The sequence below is a fragment of the Mizuhopecten yessoensis genome, unplaced genomic scaffold (genome assembly GCF_002113885.1).
Source record: "Mizuhopecten yessoensis strain PY_sf001 unplaced genomic scaffold, ASM211388v2 scaffold716345, whole genome shotgun sequence".
In the NCBI taxonomy this organism is placed as follows: domain Eukaryota; kingdom Metazoa; phylum Mollusca; class Bivalvia; order Pectinida; family Pectinidae; genus Mizuhopecten; species Mizuhopecten yessoensis.
Window position 1 is genome coordinate 411,015 of NW_018480070.1, and position 23,110 is coordinate 434,124.

General features: G+C 35.4%; 1 protein-coding gene across 1 annotated transcript in view; it reads right to left on the reverse strand.

Moving 5' to 3' along the window:
- LOC110443453 overlaps positions 1-23,110 on the reverse strand; it is a 69,686-nt gene that overhangs the window by 42,352 nt on the left and 4,224 nt on the right. The window contains exons 2-7 of the mRNA XM_021487675.1: positions 20,141-20,239; positions 19,179-19,490; positions 17,728-17,918; positions 12,906-13,071; positions 11,861-12,109; positions 10,454-10,555 (exon numbers count right to left, since the gene is read on the reverse strand). Coding sequence (XP_021343350.1) covers positions 10,454-10,555; positions 11,861-12,109; positions 12,906-13,071; positions 17,728-17,918; positions 19,179-19,490; positions 20,141-20,239 — 1,119 coding nt within the window. The remainder of the gene's footprint in view (positions 1-10,453; positions 10,556-11,860; positions 12,110-12,905; positions 13,072-17,727; positions 17,919-19,178; positions 19,491-20,140; positions 20,240-23,110) is intronic.

The following is a 23,110-nucleotide window of genomic DNA, read 5'->3' on the forward strand; positions in this document are numbered from 1 at the left end:
GAGAGAGGTGGACATGAGAGAGGTGGACGTGGACATGAGAGAGGTGGACATGAGAGAGGTGGACATGAAAGAGGTGGACGTGGACATGAGAGAGGTGGACGTGGACATGAGGGAGGTGGACGTGGACATAAGAGAGGTGGACATGACAGAGGTGGAAATGAAAGAGGTGGGTGTGGACATGAGAGAGGTGGACGTGGAAATGAGAGAGGTGGACGTGGACATAAGAGAGGTGGACATGAGAGAGGTGGACACGAGAGAGGTGGACATGAGAGAGGTGGACGTGGACATGAGAGAGGTGGACGTGGACATGAGAGAGGTGGACATGAGAGAGGTGGACGTGGACATGAGAGAGGTGGACATGAGAGAGGTAAATAATTCTCGAAATTCTCATTATCCGATCGATACAACACAGAACACGCTTAACTCATTCATCCCTGAAGACACATTTTTACTCTTCAAATTCAAAGTTTGGAATAGTTCATTAAGAAATATCAGAAGTGAATGAGTTAATCATCGATCAGTTTATGCTGGGATGAAATTTCGAGGCGATTATCGCAAACCTTTGACAATAACACGCACGTGTTTATTTCTAAATACATTTTGATGTTATAAACGCTCCATATTTCAAACTTGTGTTATATATATGTAAATATGTTCTGACCAGGCTTTAGCACATGGCACTTGCGTACGATTGTGCCATTTTATTTCTAAAAGCTGCCAACATCCAACGCCTTGAGCAAGAGAAAAGCTCCAAGAGAAAAATGTCCGAAGCACCAATAAAGAATAAATATGAAGGAATGGTTGAAACATGGGAAGGTGGGATGTTGAATTCGAAATGGACAAACAAATTACCTACCCTTTCCATTTACCCTGGTAGACATTTGTTTTTAGAACTGTAAAATGTTATCACTCATACTTGGCTTATCATTGTCTTAATCGATAGTGTATATGCTGTAACAACGTATTAACTTACATTATTTCAAACAATAATATATGAACACTTTAAGAACATTCCAGCAATAGTATCTAGAACGTCCAATGCTAAGTATCATGCATTGTGAACTTGTTGTTACATTATGCCATATTTTCATACTGCATAATAGACCAGGATTTAAAGACAACATAAAAGTAGAAAATGTAGAACAATGTTTTTTGGTTTACATGTTAAACTTTCATCTCATTTAAAATCGTAGGTTTGACCAATGTAAACGTCGTGTATGAATATTATGTATATTAGTTTTATTGGTTTTACATTGTAGTTTTGGAAACAATGCTACATTGAATGATAAAAGATGAATTTGCGTTGAATCATGTTTATTTTATTTAGATTAGTGGATGCAAAGTGTTACCCATTTTTTGGCTCAGTGACATTACACATATTTCCATTTCGTGGTGGAATTTTTTGATCAATTTTAATTATAGTGATATTTTTTATTATGATAAGTTTTGTCAAATAGTCCATTTTATGTATAATAAGTAGGTCCGCAAGATATTTATTTTTTGTCACCTATATTTTCTTTTCGTTGTCCTAAACGTGTTGCATTGGCACTCGGAATTTTATTGATTCATGTAACGGGCATTTTTGTTTGTTTTAGTATTATTGTTAGAAAATTATTAATTTTTTGTGTGTTTTGTTCATCAATATTGACATTGTTATTATTTTTTATGTGTTTTATTTCTAATAAACCATTGTTGCATCAAATAAAATGTATTTTGTTCCATTTGTTCCATTGAAAAACAAAATCGAAAAAAAATCGAAATTTCATAATATCCCAAAAAATCTGAAGAAACTACCGCAAGGTATGGGTTATTGTTCAGAAATGATTTGGTTATGCAATAGCGATGCGCATAGAAAAAAACCAATGCCTCATTTGGTCATAGGCTAAGCCTCCGGCTGGACATTCAAGAATCTTAACCCTTGGGCTGAGATTTTTCTGTATTACTCCAAGGTGGGAAGAGATTATATTAGTCCACGGACCACACCCATGTACGATTTTTTTTATCTTGACCAACTGGTGCACAGTACTCAACATCATGATTGCTATAACCTTGGTGCGATTTATATTTAATGACTCCCATTTCTGGTTCTCTATCATTGTGTTTACGTTTAGATGTCCTACGGTAGTCTGAATATATCATCCATGCAGCTCTTCGTTGGACTATTTCCGTTTCCCTGATGTTGTCGGATGTGTGAGGGTCCGAGATGACACTAGAGTACACCGTTAATGGCCTCATATGGGTCTCGTAGCATTGTGCTCTGGTTTCATGGCAATTGGTTGACATCCTCCAAACGAGAAGGGTCGAATTTGCCTTTTTGTCCACTACATCGATATGAGAATTCAATTATCGTTGCTGATGGTGACACCGATGTACTTTGCGGAGTCCACTATCTCTAGTGTGTGCGACGTTTATGGTATATCGGAACTCTATGCGCGTCCGTTTCGTTGTTATACTCTATGAAGTATCTGCAATGTTAAGGGTCATCCACTTCTTTTGTAGCTGAGCTGCATCCTCCTTTGTACTGATGGTACAGTAGAGGGCGCTGTCATCTACAAGAAGCTTAGCAGTCGTTGTTGTTGTTCTTCTTCTTCTTCCAAGTAAAGTGCAGGCCCTTAAAGGTATTCTCGTTCCTTTAGTGACACATTCTGGTAGGTTTTCGATGAAAATCAAGAACAACTTAGGCCCGAGTACACTCCCCTATGGTACCAAGGAAGTGACTGAAACAGTGTTCGATGTTACCTCGTCGAAGGCTTTACTGAAGTGCGGCAGTATAACGTCAATGACGTCATCCTGTCTTTTGGCAACATGATGTGCTATGCCAGATCATGGATTAGATGTTATCATTTGACTTTCAGACGATCTTTATTTCCAAAAGCAATACAGAGCGTCAGTCTGTGTGTCCTGCCTCTCCTCCTCTCCTTGTACCATTATATTGCTACTGAGAATGTGTTCTAGTCTATTGCATACTACCGAGGTAAGGGGTACTTCTCACCTTTCTTGAAAATAGGGACCCATTTGTATGGCGCCTTGTACATGGTCGAGGGATTTGGAAGAAGAGCTTCAGCATCGACGCTTTTGCTATAGAAAGCTCCTTGAGCAGCCTTAATGATACTGTTGGTTATCTTGTGAATGTGAAGGTCAGCCAGCAGTCTCCTATCAACTTCTGTTGTGACGATGTTCGATCCAATCTTTCGAAAAACAGATGAAAACTGCTCATTAGGATGTTTGTCTTCTTTTACTGTCAGAGTGAGTGAAGCCTGCCGATGCCTGAAGCGGTGCTACGCTTGTAGTCTGTTATTTTAGCCTTCACAAATGACCAAACGATTTCGACTAGCCTGTATTTCTGGATTGATACAGTTGCTGTATACTGGCTTAAGTGTTGCTTAACCGTTTTCTTTAATTCTTTAGTTGTTATCAAAATATCGATAACGTCTGATGTCACTAACGTCACTGTATCCAATGAGATATCTTAGATAAATAAAAATGTATTCAATACCATATTAGTCTATCAACTAAAAATACGTTTCCAATTTTCATACCATTCACTTTCTTTTCTTTTACAAGTTGGTATATCCGGCACGTGGTTCTACACAAAAAAACAAGATAATACCAAAGTGTTAACAAAACCATCATTCGAACCCCAAATCGATAAAACTACAGCAATAAAGCAAACCCTTGAAAAAGTACAAGGAGAGTAAGACCAGGTGTTCCGGAAGCGAAAGCATCTTCTGCTTCGTCGATGACATCTGCCATGTAAAGTCGAATCCAAGCAATGTCACGTCATCACATCGAGAACTTTCATAGTGAAAAAAAACACACTATTGAACAAAATAATAAGATCGACCTTCATATGACACAGAGAAATAGTATATTCCACTGCGAGATCCTGATGACGACCCTAACACTTGCTCATAGTCCTCATCAACTTGCATCTTTGGAAACCCTGTGTTATCAGTTTGTCCGTCATCAGTCGACATCTATCACGGAAGTCCTGATATTCGGAGCAAGCTCTTGAGTACCGAAGTAACTGTGACATGTAAACACCGAAGGTAGGTGAAGCAGATATCTTGCTATCAAGAAAGGGAAAGTTCACGATAGGAAAGTCGAAATCCACTTGTCCACTCAATTGTTTAAAAGTCTAGTGCGGCCACATTTAGAATATGCCATTTATCTATGGTCTCCAATGTTTAAAAACGATCAAATTGCCATTGAAAATGTCCAACACAGGGCAACAAGACGCTTACCATTCTTAAAAGGACAAACCTACAGTGAAAGACTTTGTACACTGGGCATACCCAGTTTAGAATATAGAAGACTGAGAGGAGATGTCGTACAAGTCTATAAAATCATCAATGACATTGACGTTTTGGACAAAGACAAAACTATTAAAATGGCTACATTGGTCACAACAAGAGGAAACTCCAGAAAGCTTTTCAAGAAAGGGATGAGGCTCAACGTAACCAAGAACCTGTACAGTAGTAGGGTCGTGGACGTGTGGAACTTTTTCACAAATATAGATGTAGAGGCCCCCTCCCTGAATAGTTTTTAAATCACTGGAGTCATCATCGCAAAGAATGTGTACCTACATGTTACTCACAACCGGACACAATTATAGAACAGTATCAAGATGCGTCCCAAGAAGCTGGATCAGCTTACATCGACGTCGACACTACATGAAAACATTATTCTGACAATGGGTATACCAGTGGTCCCTGGGAATACACCAACGAAAAGAAAGAGCAGGTAGATAGAACAGTAACGAGAAATCAAGCAATGTAACTAATCTTGAAATAAATACAAAAACATCTTAACTGCTGAATCAATCAGACTTTGAAACTTTGGTATTCCTAATCTATTCTCCTGTTGCGTTCGACATTTTTATTGGTTGGCGTTTTTCATCAATCCGTGCTTAAGGATGCAGTTAAGTATAATCTAGCTTATCTAACGTCTGCTAAAATATTAATGAATGTACTCTTTGAAAAGTAGTTTTATCATGTACAATGTAAAGTACTGTAAACACTCTGCTAAGAGAAAAGTTCGCCTCATAGAACATAGATGAAGTGGTTAAGAAGATATGGGGCTATGTACACGCAAAACGATTTAACTGAATTGTTTTATTGGTAGGACGATCCGCAAAATTGATAAAGTCCACAATAAAACTACAACAATGTTTTGAGGGAAACCGATCCTACGAAGTCTAGGTAATTTAAGTGCACTCGGTGACCTGTATGGTAAGCCAACTAACAATGATGTATTATTTCTCTTTTTCGTACGATGAAATTTCATTCTATACAAGATATCTTACATAGTAAGAAAAGAACATCAATGCAGGCACGGAGCAACGTATGTTGCCGTTTTGTGCGAGCCTTTACGACCAGAAGGACGAAAGTTTTTGAAGTCTTCATATAGCACAGAACCAATTCACTGTCATTTTCCCTTACTTTCCGAACATGTGTTGCTATAACGGCTCGCACTAGTCTTTGATTCTTTTGAATGCTTGTACTGACAAACAATAGTCTAAAAAAATGTGTAAATCATTTTTTTTATTTTCGTTCTTATACTCATACCAGTAATTTACGGTACCATCTGAAGAAAACAAACAAATAGATCGGAGGTCGATGCTAGCGATTATTTTTGACTCCATACAGCCACTGATTTGAAACCTTCTTCTAATTTCTTGAGGCAATCCAACAGATAAATAAAAATCTTTTTGACATTGCTATATATTAACAAGTGTTGATAGATCAATTAAAATTCTGAGATGTCCATCATACATGATCTTAAATTATTCAAACCCATTCATTTTGTTGTCCAGTTCATATAAGAAAAGAAGGAGATAAGTTATATGCGTTTTTTGATCCTCTGCTGACTGTCTTCAATATAATTGTTACGACTGCCAAGCATGTAGCGTCATGATAACTTGTTTTCAATAAAAAAAAATGTCCCTTGAAAAATGGAATAGAGTGATAACAGATACAAAAAAAAATCTATGATTTTGTTTTATTTAGAATTTTGCATCATTGCAACAGCTAAGAGGAGCAAGTCAAAGGAAACAAAATGACAAAAGTACAAAATATCCCAATATGGACGGAAGATCGATTTTTGCTATTTATATATCCCTATGCAGATGATATCTACATTAGTGATTTAGTATCGCCAATACGTGATTTGCAAGTATTTCTGAGGTGCTTTGAAAACAACAAACCAGGGCAGATCCGTTGCGGCAGGGTTCAATATGAGATTAGGGCAACTTAGTGGAGACCGGGGTAAGTTCGGCCTTGGGGTAACAGTGCAGTTCACTGGGCAGGTCATTCATACGAAAAAATGTCGGAAAACATTACTTTTATATTAATAATAATGTTTCGGAAGGGTAGAAAGAAAATCGTGGCCTCATTTCTTTCTAGTTTTGCAAACTTTCTTGTTGTCATACGTGTAACAAACCGACAGCTTCACATGATGGTATGCGTATATAGAAGGCACACAAATTAACAATCACATATCACAATATATAGTATAGAGAATAGCAATGAGATATAATTAAGCATTGAACTGTTTTTGTATGGTATTTATGATCTATTTGAGTGTCATTCAAATAGATTATAAATACCATACAAAAACAGTTCAATACTTATATTTACGTTTTCTCTGTCTCTTATGTTCCTTTTTAACTTACAATTGATATTTAAAATTTAAAATTCCGCCTTATCGACAGTCCACACAAATTCGTTCAATAGTTGGAACAGCGTGTTATCGCGTGCTGATTGGCAAACAAAGTACTTTGAAGTTTTAACAAACACTTTAATTTTATTCCACAATTCAGTATCAATACAATTGCGTATGATATCTCCCTTGCCCTCCACGAGGGAGTTATTTTTGGAAGTTAAATGAGCAAAGAGAAAAATTCAAATTTGTGAAGAATCCAGACGTGAATGTATGTGTTGATTGTATGGGAATCTGACTACAGTCGGTAGATTCTATAACAGCCTCTTTATTTGACATGTCGTCAGAAACTGAGGAAACCGTGGCTGCGAGACGCGTGAAACTGATAGCGTTTGAAGTGAGTGATCTTGCGACGGAGCACAGGGGTTCGTTACAAATGTCTGAAATGTTTACGTGTGCTGCGACTCATATCAGTAGGTCTGTAACATATGTGTCAGTAGGTCTATATAATATGTGCATTTCAGAAATTTGTAATGAACCCCTGTCGATCAGTGCAATGCAACAGACGATATTTCTGATAAATTGCATAAGTGTTAAAATTGTTTCCATTGCCGGCATTGGTAATTTCAACCGATGTACATTTTGTACGATATTGCAGACCTTTGTCTTGTTTTTGTTGTGATATTTATTTATATTATCTTTTTCCTTTTTTACATAAATTTACAATTGCATTGTCAAGTCTCACAATGCCGAGCGATATTTCAACAACCGTCATATTTATTTACATTGGATATTGTAGTTCCGGTCAGTGTTGTATTGATACGCTAAGAATTGGGTCTCTTGCTGCATGGTAATTAAAGTCCCATCAACGACACAGCCTTCAAAGAGGCTATATAGTGACAATGCCATGTAAATGTAAATATTTAGAGCTATCTTTCACTCGTTATATGTGTTTGATAAATTTTACTAGAGCATTTCTTGCCTTTGATTTTATTGATTTAAAGTGATCAAAGGTTCGCCATTTTGTTCAAACTGCATCAATTTTCAAACAAATTAGCTAACCAGTTGTTACTTTTGTCTGTAAAGCCTATTGATAGCTTTTGAAAACAAAACATAAAAGCGTCATATCGACAATTGCAATGATAGCAGCAAAGTCCATACGCATTACTTTTGCTTCGAATACCTTATGATGATGTTGACATGCAAATAATGTTAGTTTATGAAAAGGTACAATGAAATTTCATTTCCACGTAACATTTTTTCCCATTTACTTTAAGAAATATATAATACAAATCATCTTTTAGTTCAAACTGAATTGTACCTAAGAGTACAAACCCACTATTAACGGTTTTACAGTCAATGTAATAATGTAGAACATGTATTGCAGAATTGGATAAAATGCTAAGAGTAATAGTACCGATCGGAAATTAATGACGTGTACGATGTTTCTGATGTCACTTAAGCCATCCGGATAGTTTTTCATTCCGTAACATTTATCTTCCAATCTTAACATATCGCACAAATGTGCACGTTTCACTCTACAACTGGGCAATCGATTTTTAAAGTGCCAAGTTAGGCGGGAGATGTGCTCAAGGTAATTTTGGTGTGTTGCATGAACACGCAACTGTACCTTCTAGCAATACATCGGGGAAAAAACATCGATATGTTTATGCATTTATGTCACCAATTGTGGCTTAATAACACACACTATGTTCGACATATGCGATACACTTCAAAATTTCATCGTGGTAATATAGTTAACGAGTGGACGAAGGACGAGTCTTCGTTAATTGGTAGCAGTTATCGGATTTTTATATGTGCAGTAAATAAACAAGTTAAAGAATAAATATAACCCTTTTACTGTTATTATTTATTTATTTTTATTATTATTTTTTTCTTGTTTTGTTTTCTTATCTTATGTATTCATTCATTTCTTATTATTATCATTTATTTTTCTATTCATATATTTAAATGTTATATCTCTGGTAGTAATTATTGAAAGTTTATAACCTCGTTAATACTGGTAAAATCGATTCCTTAGCTGTCCCAATATGAATAACGTTTATTTCACGAGGGCGGATGAGTACCATATTTTTCCGTAAAACAAATCAATTTTCCAGTTACAGTTAATAACATTTCTTTTCTTTTATGTTTTTTTTTTTTTAATAAAATCACCTTATAATTTGGTACAACCTGAACCAGCAATCACGTGATAATTCCATGACACTGTGTATCGATCGCAGTGTCAGGTGTCATATTTCTCCCTCTGGACAAAATCATTCCTTGGTTTGCTGCTTTTGTAAGAGTTATTTGTTCAGGAACCAATTTAGCAAACATCCATGCATTACATATATCATATTGCACACACGCCTCATTTTTTAACGCTCTGCACTACTGAATTTGACCAAACATCGACAATTTGCGTTTTGCGGGGGAGGGGTGATTGTCTGTTACGTTAATAATAACCATATTGATGTTTCCGATTTGGTGAAATGTATCCTTTTATCAAGACATCATATAAGCATCCTATATCTTACTGCTAAAATATAACAATGAAACAAGAATACGAAGGTGTCACCGAAATACGAATTACAAATCGATTTCAACATCAAGACTATTGAAATAGTAGAAGGAGATTAACATCGGGTGTTCCGGAAGGGTGAGCGTCTTTTGACTCATCGAGGACAGCCGCAATGTAAATCTAGATCAAATCCAAGTAAAGTCACGTCCTCATAGCAAGAACAAGACAGTGATAACGAAACCGCAAGATAAGCAGATCGTAAAACTTTCCCTTTCTTGAAAGCTAGATCCCTGCTCGCAATTGATTCTGTATTTTAGAGCTTGCTCCGAAAATTATACCTTCATAGTATACAAAGCATATTTTCAAATTGGATCATATACCATTACCTAGTCCATAGTCTCAATAAACATGCATCTAAGGACACTTTGTGTTGTAAATTTGTGTTTAAACAACCGACATCTATCAAGGAAATCATGACATTCGGAGGAATCAACTGCGAGCAGGGATGTAGCTATCGAGAAAGGACAACTTAACGATCTGATAATCTAAATCGTTACGATTATCGTACAGCTTAGCAGTAAGTCATCCTAGTGGTCATGTTATAAGTAAAAATAGTTGAAAGCATCTGAAGTTACAAGTTACAAGTCCTGATAATGTCATCAATAAAAAAAATCAGCCTCATATAAAACAAAATCAAGCCGGCCAGAAGTGGGGCACAGTTTGTAACTAGATGGATGCCTTCAGTCTACTGAACAATCTTGCCCCCGAACTCAACAAAGACTATGTCAACGAGAAACTGAATCATTCTTTTCATTTCCTTTTGGGAATTTGTATGATAAAAGTACAATCATATCATTTTATAGAACAGTGTGTGTGACAGAATATACTTCTGTGATTATTTGAATGAATGCGGTTTAATGACGGAACAAATAGAGAATGTGTGAAGTAAAGGAATATTGCTGAAATATAGATGATGACAACAGTACAACATGTATGTGTCAGCTAAAAGAATAGAGCATTCAAATATACACGTGTCACCTGGTATACATACCTCTTTATTTTATCATCAGATACACCATTATGATATATCACCTGGCATACCATAATAATACCATTATATTATATCATCTGGTATACTATGACATTAACTTTCGGTATATGAGTATATTAGAGAATATTAAGGAATAGGGCTTCATGATGTAAAGACCTACGAACGATTTAAAATTATAGGTTCATCATAACGTTAGAAGTTAAACGGTAGACTTTACTTACCTATGATTCCATCAGTCGCGAGAAATGGATCATTTGTTGCATAATACTTGAAAGAGTACGCTGGTTTCCCGCTTTCAATAACTTCCAAATCTGGATCTTCGACTTTAAATATATTGTCATAATAAAAATCAAAAATTGGCGGTTTGTGGCAAATTCAATCACTTTCTATAAGGATGTTGTTACATGCGATTTTATAAATATGAATATATACCCTATGTATGACTATTCGAATAATATTTTATAACATTTTATAATGAATACTATATAATCAGTAGAATAATGAAAATTTCATAAAACATACAACAATACTGCAAAAGTTTCCTAATTCAGTGAAAAATAGATAAACACAAAAATCTGAAAACACCCCAGATTCAGTGATTCGCGGATGAACACCAAAATATGAAGTCCATCCCCAGTTAAGTAATTCGCGGATTAACACAAAAATCTAAAACCACTCCCCAATCAAGTGATTCGCAAATTAACATAAAACTCCCAAATTCAGCGATTCGCTGATTATTACAAAAATCTGAAACCAATCCCCGATTCAGTGATTCGCAGATTAGCACAAAAATCTGAAAGCAATCCCTACTTCAGTGATTAGAGGATTAACACAAAAATCGTAAACCACTCCCAAATTTAGTGATTCACAGGGGGTGATTCGCAAATTGGCACAAAAATCTGAAACCACTCCCTAGTTCAGTGATTCGCGGATAAACACAAAAAATTGAAACACTCCCCTATTCAGTGATTCGGGGATTAGCACAAAAATCAGAAACCACTCGTTAGTTCAATAACTCGTGGATTAACACAAAAATCTTAAACCAATGGTGAATTGTAAGGAAATAAAATGAAAACTATGATTGAGTTTTAGTCAGCAATCGTGAATTCAGTATTGGATCATTATCGTTCCATAGTTCAAACAAGGACTGTATTTTAAATATGCTGTCTTCTGATATGTCGTTTTGTAACTTAGTCTGCTGGATAAGCCTAGAAATGTTACATATACAAAACAAACATGCGCAAGAACTGTGCGCTTGACTAAGAAACCCTGTCCCAGTGCAGGAAAAAAACTAGAGAATTTTTGTATAAAGCGTAGTCTCGCTTTAATTTTGGTTTTGATATAACTGTAGTGCATTTAGGCCAGTGCACTCCAGTTGATCAGGTAGCTCAGTTGGTGAGAGTAACATTTTCCACTCAGAATATTGTTCTTTATATGTTTTGTTGATTTCATTTCAATTATTTTTCATAAAGTCCCGAAGGTATGGTTCTCTTATCAGAAATGATTAATGAAAGCTATATTAATGCCAGAAACGCAGTTTCTAATACAAATTATATTTTTAGCAGTGTTATGGGGATCCTTAAATTGAGGGAAATTGTAAGTGTTTTGATAGCATTTGATATACATACCACATATCGGTACGTCACACTTCTCCCTGGTCTCCATGCCTACGAAGCACATTGGTTGTTTTTCCTCAGGCGTATAGTCAACTGTACCACAGTAGTTCTCCTCCCGTTCGTAGACCCAATACCTGGTAGTGGCGTATGGGTCGTCCGGTAATTCCGACCACCGGACGCAGCTTTTACCACTGGCCGAAGTATTATGACGCCCATTGTAAGAAGCGCCATGGTCATTAGGATAATAACACTCACGTCGTGCTGTCGTGTAAAATCAAGTTTAGTATTAATCAAAATGCAACCATATACTGCATACCGGGAAATGTTTGCCTCGGTTTGACTTTCGCTTAATTTGCTTTCTACAATGAGGGCGTTTTAATCATGACTTGTATAGTGGTTATATTTCGCGGGGGTTTAAATTTCGCTATATTCGCGCTTTGAGTAATATCCGCGAATTCTAAACACCAGACAGCTGGGCAGTCCATGTAAAAACAACACTTACATGTAAGTGGCCACATATTTAAGTGTACACAGTAGGTGATCAGTGTTTTCATACGGTTTATTGTATTTCAAGGCTTAATCCTTAAATGATGACACTCAAAATACTTTGCACGACACATGGTATTCACAGCGAAATTTAACCCCCGCGAATATGTACTGAATGCGAAACCGCGAAATATTGACCCGCGAATTTAAAGCACTAAACAGTACTAACTTCACCGATAAAGGGTGAATATTTGTCAATGCGAAAGTGTCAGATATTCAGTGCTACATTAAATAATACTGCACGAACTGCATAGTTTTAGAAATGCCTTTCTCAAGCGGAAATGGAGTATGACAGAACACTTCGGTCTTCAACGAAAACATTGCCGATAACATAATCATTTTAAAGTGAGATCTGCAATGACGAAGGTCTGTTATAGTAGCCTAAACGAGCAATATATTGTTTTGACTTTCTATATATACAACTTTAACGGTATAAAATAGAAAAGGGCATTGTAGAGAAGTGTTGTTTCAGCAAAGGGCAATATACGAACCATTACGTTATGTTTTATACCTTTGGGTTTGTAGTAGCAGTATGGTACCCCGACATGCCTGTCTTTGCGGGTGACGTTGGTATAGTGACCAGAAAACTCCCAGTTATCGTGTTCGTTCGTCATGTAGAACACTTCTTCCATGACATCCATTTCACTTACGTTTTGACAAGCCTTTGCAGATGAACCCTATTCATTGGACATAATTAAGGAAAAAAAATATTTCAAAAATGTTAAATGCAAAGCTTCTGAAACAAACGTCCAGTATAAATAAACAATGGTAGCCTGATCTTATTTCGATTGCTATCACTTAGATTGAGACGGGGATTCTTGTTCAATCTAAACCATGCATGCAGTTCTAGATAAGAGCATCGAACCCTAAACATTCTTTTGACTTGTTCTAGACCGATTTGCTTTAGCTATGCACATAAGATAAATGAAACTTCCAAACATCATTTTTTTATAAAACAAAATCAAAGTTTACAACAAATGATGTCAAGACTGAAATATATCTGTAATTATCCATTTGCCTGTTTTTATCCGGTTATATACAGTAAATTATTGATCATTCAAAATTATTTCGTTCATTTACAACTTTGTTTACAGCCAATATATTTCAAGGTCCCCATTTCCTTTTCCTTGACAATTCATATTGTCGGATTGTCGCTTTGAAATGCCATTTGGTTCTGGACAATAGTGATATTATAACCAGGTAATACTGTACGGTGATATTACAACCAGATTATAATGTATGTAATACATCCTTAACAATCGGGTTTAATCCCGATGATTTGAAATCTGCAAATAAGACATTCGTTGAAAAAACTATAAATCTTGACATCCAATATGTTTGATGAGATTTGGATATTAAACTAATCAAGAAAAGTCCTCGACGCAATTTGGAGAACTAATTCCTAATAAGATCATAAAATGTTCGACAGTTTGTGCCAATACAAAATATGGTAAAAAGCACAATGATAATTTTGGAGTGAAAACGTTGAATTTCCATAGCCTTAATTCTGTATCATTGTACAATGACGTCAGCCAGTCTCCCAAGTAAAGCTTTGATCATATTGCGCAGAATAAAATATCAACTGTTTAGTTTCCCCCATGCATGGCTCGTTTTGGAATAATAATTACTATTGACAATTAAAGAATAAATATTTGAAATGCTTTTCAGCTAACCAGTCTTTTAAGAGATAGTCTGTCATTAGGTTGTCCATGTCCCATGTGTATCATATAGTCCAGTCCATCGATACCATGTATAATAGACTGGAGGAAACTAATCAATTAATACATTTTCTACAATGACAATACAATTTTCAGTGATATTTCCCCAGATAGCCATATTGGCAAACAGTCGTCAAATAGAACGAAATAGTGAAATCATTTAAAAAGGGGATGATTTGGTACAATTACGATATCTCGTTATGCTACTTATTGTTCCCAACCCCTTTCATACTCAGATAAATCGTTTCATTTTATTTCTCAGTTCCACTCATGCATTGATTTATTGGAATAACACTTGCATTAATGTTTTGTTTATTTTAACAAGACATTGCAAATTTTACAAATCCATCGACATACAGGAACATCGGTCGAAGAGCATTAAGCTAAGAACGGTGATAACTTGAAACAGTACTTAGTGACACATTCTCCAGAAATTTCATTCTTTGATTTTATATTTCATTGAATTGTGTTTTTTTCAATATTTAGAGAAGCTTATATAATTAGAAAGTTACCAATTGAAATTGATTTTCTTTTAGATAGATGATGCATTGACCTTGGTCGTAACACTACAAAACGCAAACTTGTTCCAGGTAGTTTCATTTTTGACTATTGTAGGAAGCGGAAATCTATTCAGACATAAAAATCATTATAGTGATAATGACAATATGTATATGTATGATGACCTGAACCTAAGCCTGAAACACGGACTCCTGGGCTTTCTCTAACTTAACCATCGTACGATGTTTGATGACAGCGGTGTGCTCCTGCCAGATAGTATAACCTTCACCCATTAGTTAAACATTTAACCTATGATCTCTCGAATTTCAATCGGATTCAGTCTTTAGTCATGTTCAACCAACCTACCAATTTTTTTTTATTTTTCTTCTTATTATTATTTTTGGTTTGGTTTCAGGTTTTAAAAACCTGAACAGTCGTTAGACTGGTACCTGTCCTTTGACGAATATTTTTATATTGATAACGAGCACACTGCGTGAAACAGAATGATTCATATTCAAATAAAGTGACATCAAAGAGCTAAGGCGGGTTGCTATGCCTATTTCCCCAAAGCTGTGATTCGCTAGTGTGCGCATCCTACCGTGCACTGTTATGACGCGTCCTCAGGTATTTGTATACGAGTAGCTCTATCGAAATCTCTCGTCAGAACAGATTATTGTAAACAGACGAATTTAAGGCCGTGGCTATTAATACATGCATTTCATGATAAAGACCCAACAAAATGCTTATTTCGCGTAACATGAAACACAAAATCGTTCAATCCTTACCAACAAGTTTGAAAGGATTTAATTTTCATTACCACTGCCTACGTCATGCCTTAAAAATCACACATCTTCATTTTGTTCTTACCGCACCTTGGGATGGTAAACTAACATATAGTTTTCACACAGCATGCAGTGGCGTAGCAAATCATTTTCGTAATGTATGCTTAAAGGTCCTCCTCCCAATCTGGGGAGGGGGGGGGGGCACAATTATACTAGGCCCTAGAAGCAATCTGTCGTATTCTGGTAAATGCTTTAAGTCTGATTATTAACAAGATAAAGCCGACTTTTTATATGAATAATATTAAATTTCATGCTTCACAAAGTAGTTTTTGATTTACATAAACCTTCGAGATTTTTCAATGTGTATTGACATACAATTGTAAAAACATTATTTTATCAGACTAAAATTTTCAAGAATAAACATAAAAAAAACAATTAATAAAAAAGATTATTGAAACAAATCTGGAAAATTAAGTGTATGCTTCAGCATACAAGTATACATGTATGCTACGCCACTGGCATGTCTTATACGTGTATTGCGCTCCTTACTTTGTGCTACAAACAGTCTCATTTGTATTTAAAACAAATGAGACTGTCCTCGACGATGAATTTTCCCGCATGTTCGGTAATATCTTTGCGATAATAACAGTTAATTGTTTTGCTTTGCCTTTTTATTATTCTGACGCAACAATCCCATATATTTTGAATCTCGGTATCATTTGTTTGTATTTATATAATAAATAAAAATGCTAGTGCCAATTGGAGGGTAAAACAATTCATAAATATTTAAAATGAAAAATCAATAGGTATGCTATTAAAATATCAATAAAATATTCCATTGATTTAAAAAATGTTTATCACATAATTAAGGAAAAGGATCACATGCCTAAATATTAAAAAGAAAGGGTATCTGAACGTGGATTCGAAACAATAGCGTCAACTTCTTCTGGTCACAAGCTAATTGCGTTACACATTAGGCTACATCGGACATAGACGAATATGGAAATACAAATCAAGATACATCTGTCGCATTTTTGAGAAACTTGATCAACCCTATTTTTCATTATTTTGAGCACTTTCCCAAAGGAGGACCACTTTTCCGTCATACGGATTCAAAAGGTTTATTCAAAAGTTGTTCCTCGGATGGGAAAGTGTTGAAAGCATTTGTTTAAGTCTGGGAAACCCCGTCACTTTCATGCATATAGTGAATATGGCTATATTTGCAGTATTATATTAACAATATCGAATATCTCAACAGTTCAAAAATTCATAATCAATTGGAAATTTATCTATTCCATGCAAATTTGCTACAAAAAAATATTTACTCATCAATATTTATTTCCGTTTTTAAAATTGCCGACAAATACGGGCAGTTTTCCGCCATAGCTCTTTCAATATATCTGTTAAGATCAGTGGAACTGTGAGGCAGCCCAATGGTAAAATCACAAGGCATTGAAGTTGAATGTAACGATTCCGTTATCGTCAAAGAACAGGTTTCAACCTAACGATAGGTCTGGGGGTTTTAACCCTGAAACGAATCAAATAACTCAATGCGAACCTTCTATTTTGTCGAGACATATCCAAAGGATGCAGAGAAGATATGTGCATCGAAAATGGATTCATATATTCACGTTTAGGAAAAATGTAATCCTCTGACGATAAAAATATATTACAATAAAGATTAAAGAATAAGTTGTAAACATGAATATTTTTATTAACATTTTTTATAGTATTCTATTAAAATATATCAGAAAAATATAATATAAGACTAATTAATGCACTTGTTTATTTGTTTTTTGCTGAAACCCCTCTCCCCAAAGAGATAAATAAAGAATAATAGTACCATTTCATTAAATCGATGTTGCTATGTGTATTAGGCATGTGGTAGCGGTTTACGACATGCTTCGATGGAGTAATTCCTGACGTGCTTTAGTTCATTAGAAAAATACAAATTATGAGCATCAATCAATTATTTATTTATGTCGTTATTTATCACCGAGCCGCCTCGCAGCGGAACAAACAAATGCATCTATCATATATATCAAATAAACCTTTAGAGTTTAAATAAAAATTCAGTCACTGGGGTAGCGTGATGTATCATACAGTGTAGTAAATAAAATTTAAATTGATTCGATTGCATGATGTTATCAACAATATAGATTCTTCAAAGGGAATGGAAATTTACTGGGTAGTATGAATGTTCAACGTGTAGCATATCATATGAACTAAACCTACAGAAGTGGAATGGAAAATTACTTGGTAAAATCATATTATATATAAAACATAAAGTACAAATGAAATTCAACTGTTAACATTACGTTATATTAAAACATACCTTTAACAGTACAAATGGAAATTCACTGGGTAGGGAGATTTCGTCATCAAGATGGCCGTCATTTCTACAGCAGTAATGCAGTTCCAGAAATGTGTCATTGCCTTCCCCGTAACTTAGAGACGGCAGTATACCACCCATGTCTCCATTTGTGAACGTGTATCCGTTTATCGTGATAGAGCCGTCCACAAAATCTGCAAAAATACGATACTAATATACAGCATTTTATATAGCGCCCTTTTCTACACCCTAGCTACACTAAGCTATAGAAGTATACAGATATACAAAGCAAGACATTAGGACATGGTCATTTACGTGTACATAGAGACTCGGTATCATGATTATACTATCGCAGAAATCGAGATATCAAAAATATTCGCGATACAAAAACAACATATAATTGAATCAAAATAACTGATTTTGCAATCTTTCATACAGTAGGATATGCAAATTGGATTTGCCTTATAAACTGGTAACATAATCTATATGCCTCCGATAGCTTTATTATATAGTTATTGACAGCAGACGATCTGCTTTTAAGATATACGGATTAGTTCTTTAGTGATCTCAAAAATTCTGACAAACTTTTTTTTCGGTGATATTTAAAATGATACGGCTATTTTAAAACGCTCAAGCATCAAAAATTACATATTAGCAAACAAAGTACAAACATATAAATTGTTTTTAAATTTCTATAAAGTTCTGGGGTTTTTTTTGGGGGGGGGGGGGGGTGCTGAAATATTGAATTACCTCTGCAATATAAATAAGAAATTATTTAAGAAATGCATATGCTTTTCTTTTGAATATCACTTAAGGTTCCATTCTCTCTTGTTAAATTTGTTCGCCTTTGATAAGATAAGCTGTCGAAAGTATATGCTTTTTGATACTCCTGATATAACAAATATAAATTATCATTCTTAAAACAAAAAATAAATGTTAACAAACAATTTTTAACTATGCTTCCCTTAATATCCATAGCGAGTCTTGTTTTTCATTTTCAATTAAGTTAAAATTTGTAGTTACCAAACGCATACTTAATATAAATTATATTTGTTATGTTATTATTCTATCCAAAATAGTCACGTTTCACCTGTCTAGCAAAGATATATTTCATACAATAAAAGGATGGAATGAATAAGTACTATTTAACTGATTTTGTTAGATGATAAATGTGGATTGTAGACAGCTTTTGAAGTATTGTTTATCGTATATTCTTGAACAAATTATAATAAATGACTGGTTTTTGAAGACATCACAAACAGAATTTGAATTTTTAATTGGAAAAATCTTGCACCATACTTTAATTGGTGCTGAAGGACAGATTATTGAAAGAAGAAAAAAGGAGAGGAAGAAAATAAATTCATAAGACTGCCTTGAAAAACACAAAAGACGAAGGTTTGCATATATTTTCTTCCGATTCACAAATTGCTATCTACCACGAAACTTGTACATACCTAAGGGACATTCGTCACCGGACTTGTAGATACAATAATCTCCAGCAGGCCAACTGCTCCCAGCTGAATTAATCATGGAAGTGTTTTGTTTCAAGCAGAAATTGATCATCATGACGTGTGTATGAAATGGACCCATTATATGTGGTTCTATTGTCAGAAGATCATCGTCATTCCAGAGTTGTTTTCTTGACGCTTGCGGAAGTGTCAGGTTAACATAGCCACGAGTCCAACCAAATCTGTCCATTTCCGGGCAGCCGAAACCGGACATTGGTATAGCATACTGACCAGCGGGCCAAGCAGACCTGCCAATTTCTAAAAGAATATCGATGTTGATAATATTTATTGAACAAGTACTTACTTCAGTAAACCCGGATAGGGCAAAGCTGGGTGAATCAATATCGTTCAACTAGTACACAATTGTACCGGCCTTTTCTCTATAGAAAATATTATAACAGTTATACCTGGATAACCCGTTCATTCAAACAGATAGTTAGCATGCTTACCATGATTTCTTAGGGTTTTGTTCTGTTCTCTTGATCAATTTACATACTGCTATGATATAAATTTTGGAAATATAAAAAGAAATTTTGTCTTTTTGCTGAAACATGAATAGTTGTGCACACCTCCAATCGTTTATTGGTATTTATTTTGTATTTAAAACGAATCCATGCATTGCCCAGAGTGCATCATTGACATCACAAAATGCTATTATTAAGTGCAATCATTACCAATGAACAGCAAAACTTCTTTATACAGACCCCATTTGTACAGAGAAATTTTGGCGATACATATAAACGGAGTTTGGAGAAAAATCGAGGGGGTATAAATATATATTTTTCAGAAAAATATGGGGGGAAAGGCCTTGAGTTAAACTATTGGCGGTAAGCGAAGTGCCAAATAAACGAGTGACATTATATCTAGATTTTACTGAATGCCTACATGTATTTATATTAAGTCCTTACCTGTTTCACATTCCAGACCCGTGAAGTTGGCACTACACAGACATTGACACGTGACATTGTTAATGGTACCACCGTTACCACAGTTAACTGACAGGCAGGCTGGAAAGTTAAGATATAAGGGTTATCATAAAACCAATGTTTATATTAGATTAAATACTAATATTACGACTTATTGTTGCTTATAAGTTGTTTCAATCTAGACTTGACTGCTGCCTTCATGAAGTTTAATACAACACATTTCATCACAGCATTACCGTTCATCAATAAGGTTTCAATTGTCAGCGTTTTCATAATCTTTTATTTTCGAAGTAGAAAGTGTTGATCTCCAATTACATATTTGACGTGCCCCTGCACAACTCAACTTCTATTTTTAAAATACTAGTAAATTACTGTTAATGATATTCTTGTATCAGACCGGCTACCAGTCCCTAATTTTTTTAAGAAGAATTCCCCCGCTGCATTTTACTACTAGCTTATCTCCCACTAGTTTCTGGAATCAGACATCCAAGTGATCAAAATTAATTCTTTTTCTAAATACTTCAATATTCTAGAGACGGGGATCAGTCTATTATTTTATCTATTACTAAATCCTAAAGGTACGATCACTTGTATGTGTGTAACGTTAATAACACTGACCCCCGGGTTATACGCAGTATAGATATGTTGATTTCATATGACGTCACAATCACGATAATGGACATGAAGTCATAGACTTCAAAATGGCTATAGACACTTGACTATCTTTAGAATATGAACAGAAATCATGGTTAATTGGTAAAAAGAAATCCGTATTCATTTCCTAGTTAGATATAGAAGACGTCCTGGCGTTTGAAAGTCATTTTAGCTCGGCAAATTTAAGGTAACACCCCACTAAGCCTTAGGTGAACATTTGTATTGTACACTAGTTTCGTAAATCTCATATGAAACGGAAACTCAATTATGATCCTAATTTACTGCTGTACTAGTCTATATATAATGAGATGATGTAGATCTTTCATCAGGACCACGTGGTTGTATTACCCGACGACTCGCTGGACATGCTGTAAAACCTTGAATAATGAACATATATCTCGGGAATAAAGTAATGAAGGATATGCGTTAGTCGCAATGGTTGTGTCGCTACTACACAATTAATGATATAATCAAGCACCATACCTGAAGTTGTGTATATGCCCAGCGGGTTCGAGTTTATGGAAAATTATTATTTATAATTCATTACAATGTTGATGGTCTCATGAGGTACATGTATGAATACAAAATGACAGTACATGCCCTATTAGTGTACACATTCTCCACCATCGCTTAATCGACATTTCACTAATAGATGAGATACGAGTGGCTCTTACCAAGATAGGGAATAATTAAAAGCATGTTATTCTTACCAAGAATCCATCAACCGTTCACTTGTATTATGAACAAAAGAAATATTTTGATAAAAGAAACGGAGATTTTTTTTAAAACGAACAAGGGAATAAAGACAAAGTGCCAAAGAAGGGTAAGCGTCTTCCGTTTCATTAACAACACTGGTCGTGCAATTCTAGGTCAATTCCAAGCAATGTCACGCCCTCCAAGTGCGAACCGGGGAAATGACACCAAAACCACAAGAAACACTAGTGAGCATCTTTTATCGGTTATGGTAACAAAATATTCTTCAATGAGATAATGGTTGTGACCATAAAACTTAATCTTCATTCATCTCCCGAAACCTTATGTCTCTCCGTCATTAGTCAACGAAAATTTGGATATTCGGAGCAAACCTTTCAATACCGATTAAACTGTAACTTGCAAACCGTAGCTTTTTTTTATGAAATTTAATTTGGTAGCGTGTTACACGTAGCGAGTACACTATTTATTCGCTGGTTCTTTTGTTTTATCAGCAAGGAGAGATCATTGGAAATCTTGAAAGGTATCACCATGTCCTTTGTATGGTCCAAAACTGTTTTGATTAGGATGGTATTCCATCTGTTTTGATATACAGACGAATATACTTGGCGTCTCGAATAGTAACTGCAAATCCGTACTTTATTAGTTTGGTAGAAATCCAGCTATTCCAATTCCTTAACGTACATTTAAAAAACTCAGTTGTAAAGGATACTAGTCTGGAAAGGCAGAACGTATATTTGTTTGTTTGGGGTTTAACCTCCTCCAACAGCCAGAGTCATATGAGAACGTAGTCCAAAGTACATGGGCAGATCAGTTGGATTCTGTCCATGGAGCCTCAACATTCATAATGACATGCATTAAATATCCTCTTCTGAACTTTGGCTTTTCTATTAAATGTATGCTTCAATCGATACTTAATATGGATTGTCTCTCCCTGTACAACGCCTCCTTCTTGTTTTCTTCCCTGTACAACGCCTCCTTCTTGTTTTCTTTCATGTCATTGCCTTAGTGCATTGCCAATTGAACTGTTTCGTGGGTTGATAGAATGGCTTTCCTTGAACCCCTTGAAAAGTGTTCTATATTTCTCTATACATTAAAGTGAACATTTTCTCTCTGTATAGTAACATCCGTATGGATTTATTCACGCCTTGACCTTTGTTCATTACCAAAACGAACTCTTTTAATGGGTTGGAAGAACATTTTTTATTATATATAAACTATTTATTTTAAAGCTATTACGAAATAAGTTTTTCCAACGTATATCAATCAACATTGTTGCCCCAGATTGAAGTGTGTAAAAGGTATTTATGTCGGAGGAAACAGGATTACCCGTAAACAAAATGTTTTACTCCTCCCCCGAAATGTTTGCTGGTTTTAAGCTCACCTGGTTCGAAGGACCATGGTGAGCTTATGCCATACCGCAGCGTCCGTCGTCCGTCGTCCGTCCGTCGTCCGTCCGTCAACTTTTCCTTTAAAACGCTACTAGTCCTGAAGTAGATTTTGACTAAATTTGGTCTAGAGTATCCTTAGGCCAAGGGGACTCAATTTTGTATAAACGGTGGGTGTGCCCCCCCCCCCCCCCCCCCG